Below are 3,719 nucleotides of genomic sequence, written 5' to 3'. Positions count from 1 at the left end.
TTTCTCTCCTGCCCAGGGCAGGGGGTCAGACCTGATGATCTACAAGGTCCCTTCCAACCCTACTTCTATGAATCTATGAATCAGTTGGTCTGGAAGGGACCTCCAGAGCTCATCTAATCTGACCCCCTGTCTGAGGCAGGGTTGTCCTTGGCTAAGGGATTGGAGTCTTGCCTTTGACAGTCAAAAGCAGTCATTCCCAACCTCAGATCATGACCCAAATGAGGGTCGCAGAGGCAGTGCCAGTGGTACCACACACAAAGGACAAGCCATGCCACATGCTGGGAGCTCCCCTACTCCCAGGCCATCGCTGCTGCTGCCACCACTGCACTCTGCTCCCAGCAGCAGGTCGTGGGAAAAAAAGCTTGGGAACCACTGGTCAAAAGGAAGGCTGTGGAGTGTGTTTTCCAAGTGGCATTTAGGGGTGTTGCCTCTGACAGTCAGCAGGGACATGGCTGGAGGGTCTCAGGGTTGTAGATGCACTGTTGGTGTGTTGTCTTTGATAGTGAGGATAATGGGGTGTTCCTTGGGTAGCTATGGGGTGTTGTATCTGACGGTTGCCAAGGGCTATGGGAGGTCTGTGACTAGGTGAAGAACTGGGGTGTTGCTTCTGACAGTCAGCGGGGACACTTGTTGCAGATGCGGCGTCTCATCACCCGAGGGGAATGGCAGTCAGAGCAGCAGGACACCATGAAGACTGGCTCATCCACCAACAACAACGAAGAGGAGAAGTCCCGGCTGCTAGAAAAGGAGAACAGGGAGCTGGAGAAAATCATTGCTGAGGTGAGGGAGGACCCTCTCTATCCCCATGTCAGCTGCTGTGACCTTGGGGGTGCACAGAGGAAGGTGGAGGAAGCAACCCCCAAAGGAGGGCTAATAGACCCCATGGGGTGGTGGGAAGTGCCCCCGACCCGTACAAGTCCTTATGACACTGGGGTGCAAAGTTGGGGTGTGGAGTCAGAGCCTCATGGGGTAGTTTCCCCCTCCATGCCCATCAGTAATTGAGGGCTGGGGCTGGGGCCAGGGGGGTTAGAGCCCAAGGCAACCTGTGAGCCTCCCCCCACACCTTCCACACCCCTTGCTCACGTCAGCCCCATCTCTTCTCTCCCTGACAGAAAGAGGAGCGGGTCTCGGAGCTGCGCCAGCAACTGCATGACCGCCAGCAGCTGCGCTCACGGCGCCGCTCCTCCAACCCCTCCCGGGACAGCTGTGCTGCTGACAACCACTTTGCCAATGCGTCAGGCACCATGCCCACCCTCTACCAGCCCAGCCTGCCCCTGGTGCGCTGTCTCGTCTCTGAGCAGGCCGACAAGCTGGGGCGCAGCAACTGCGATGGCAGCCGCGTCCACCTGCTCTACAAATGACTGCCATGTGGCTGGGGACAGGGCTAGGGTAGGGGTTGGGGACAGGGCAGGGGGCAGGGTACAAGAAGGGGGCAGAGCTCAGGGGGGCTCTTCTTTTTTAACCACATCTCTAATCTTTGTAAAATATTGCTGTCTCTGTCCGTCGGTCCATCCGTCTGCCCCACGCCCCTCAGTGTCTGGGATCCAGGGGCTAGCATTGGCTCTCCATGGAGCAGGTACCAGGGCCATAGAGTCTGGGGTATGCCCTGGCTTAGCATCATTTGAGTGTCTGTCAGCCGGTGTGGGTGGGGGCCAGAAGGGGCAGCATCAGATGGGACAGGGTCAGCTGCTCAGAACCCAGATGCAGGGGGTGAATGGAGAAGGGAAAATACACCGGTGTTGCTCGTGTTCTTGTGCTGGGTGTCCAGTCACGCTGTAGCACACCGTCAGACCTGATTGCCTTCTACGTACAGTCACTGTGTTGTGAACAGCCAGATCCAGTTACTGGTACACGCAATCAAGGTGTGTTGCGCACCCAGATTTAGCTCTTTGTATGTATGGTGTTATTGTAGCCTACGATCAGGTCTGGTTATTCGTAAGTACAGTCAGCCTATAGCACACCACCAGATCTGGTCATTTGTACAGCTGTGTAGTGCACAGCTGGCTATGGTTACTGTAATGTACTGTCAGGCTGTAGTGTACAGCTGGGTCTAGATACTCAGAAGTATGGTCAGCCTGTAGCGCACAACTGACTGCTTATTTGTATGTACAATCAAATTGTATTGCACACGCAGGTCTGGTTACTGCAATGTACTTTCAGACTGTAGTGCACAACCAATTCTGGTTACCAGCATGTACAATCAAATTGAATTGCACACCTGGGTCTGGTTACTGTAATGCATTTTTTCATACTGTAGTGCACAACAGGCTCTGATTGCTCATATGTACGGTCAGACTAGCACACGCCAAACTCTGATTACTGTTGAGTGCAGTCAGGCTGTAGTGCACAACTGTTTCTGATTATTTGTATGTACAATCAAAATGTAGTGCACAACCAGCTCTGGTTACCTGTTGGTACAGTCAGACTGTACCCCAGAACCAGGGTTGGTTATTGTATATGTGTGGTCATAGTGCACATTCTGGTCTGGTTACTGTCATGTACTCTCAGACTGTTGTGTACAACCAGATCTGGTTTCTTATATGTACAGTTGCACTTTAGTCAACAACTGGATCTGGTTATTCTCATATGTGCAGTCATGTTGTTCATATGCGAAATACTCTTGTTCCTTTTGCCTACCTCTGCTCTGGAGCACAGAGCCAGGGTGATGCCCCACCCTGAGAGAGAGACAACTGGATCACACTGGCCTCAGCTGCTCACCCCTACCATGGAGGAACTGCAGGCAGAATAAGCGGGTGACTCAGCATAGTTGGCCTGTGTAGCACAATTGGACCTAGGGTGCTTATCCACACCCTGGCTTACAGAAAACAATCATGTCACGTTACCAGTAGGAACAGCTACAAAGACCTGGAGTGGACCATCAGAGGGGACATGCTACCCCTTGATGAAGGATCACACTGTCTACATTGACAGTAGCCTCTTCACTGCACTACTTTTCCCCCACCCAACACCCTGCACTAGTGACTAGGCTCAGGTCCTGGGGTGAGTGAATTGGGCCCCGAAGGGTACAGCTAGTTCCACAGTGGGGCTAGCGCAGCAGGTCCTAAATTGTCCTGATACACATGACCTCAGCCCTCCTCTTCTGCTAGATGTAGCAGCAGCATGGGGGCTCCCTGGATAAGTTTCCTCATGGACCAGGCCTGGGTGTACCCCAGAGGCTCTGTGTTCAGTGCATGCCCTGGCCTAGTAGAATGGGGACCCTTACCCCTGCAGTTCCCTTTGCTACTCAGATAACTCACCTGAAATCAGGAACCAGTCTTCTGCTGGGCGTTGGCTTGGCCAATAACAGCATGATAATAAGAGCACAGGCTGCGTGCAACACATGGACTGTGACAGGAGCTGAGGCATAAGGCACACAAACCTGTACATAAGTGTAGCACCTGATGGAGCAGGTGCTGTCTCTCTCATGGACCAACAGCCCAGTGCATCAGGGTGCAGTGAGCCCTGAATTTCCTGGGAGGTCACAACATTCCTGAGGAAATGAGGCCAGTTGTGGAGCCACTTCAGTGGCTTGCTCGTACATGCAACTCCATTATCCCTCCCCAACACTTGCAAAGACCCCGTGCCTGTGCTGCCCCAAAAGCACAACTGGCACTGTGCACCTTGATGGCAGATGCACGCTGCATGCCAACAAGGTACACACAAACTCAAACACCATGGTCCATATGGTTGCCCCAGGCAAGCATCAGCCCCATTCCCAC

The 3,719-nt window shown here is 53.3% G+C and overlaps 1 protein-coding gene across 1 annotated transcript in view; it reads left to right on the top strand.

Moving 5' to 3' along the window:
• Positions 1 to 2,587, top strand: part of GABBR1 (gamma-aminobutyric acid type B receptor subunit 1) — a 37,622-nt gene extending 35,035 nt beyond the window's left edge. Inside the window, exons 21-22 of the mRNA XM_019508340.1 lie at positions 637 to 780; positions 1,113 to 2,587. Of these exons, the coding sequence (XP_019363885.1) occupies positions 637 to 780; positions 1,113 to 1,361 (393 nt within the window). The 3' untranslated portion in view covers positions 1,362 to 2,587. The remainder of the gene's footprint in view (positions 1 to 636; positions 781 to 1,112) is intronic.
• The last annotated feature ends 1,132 nt before the right edge of the window (positions 2,588 to 3,719 follow it).

The sequence above is a fragment of the Gavialis gangeticus genome, unplaced genomic scaffold, assembly GCF_001723915.1.
Source record: "Gavialis gangeticus isolate Ggan-Ray unplaced genomic scaffold, GavGan_comp1, whole genome shotgun sequence".
NCBI lineage: Eukaryota > Metazoa > Chordata > Crocodylia > Gavialidae > Gavialis > Gavialis gangeticus.
This window is presented reverse-complemented; position numbering and strand designations above follow the sequence as displayed.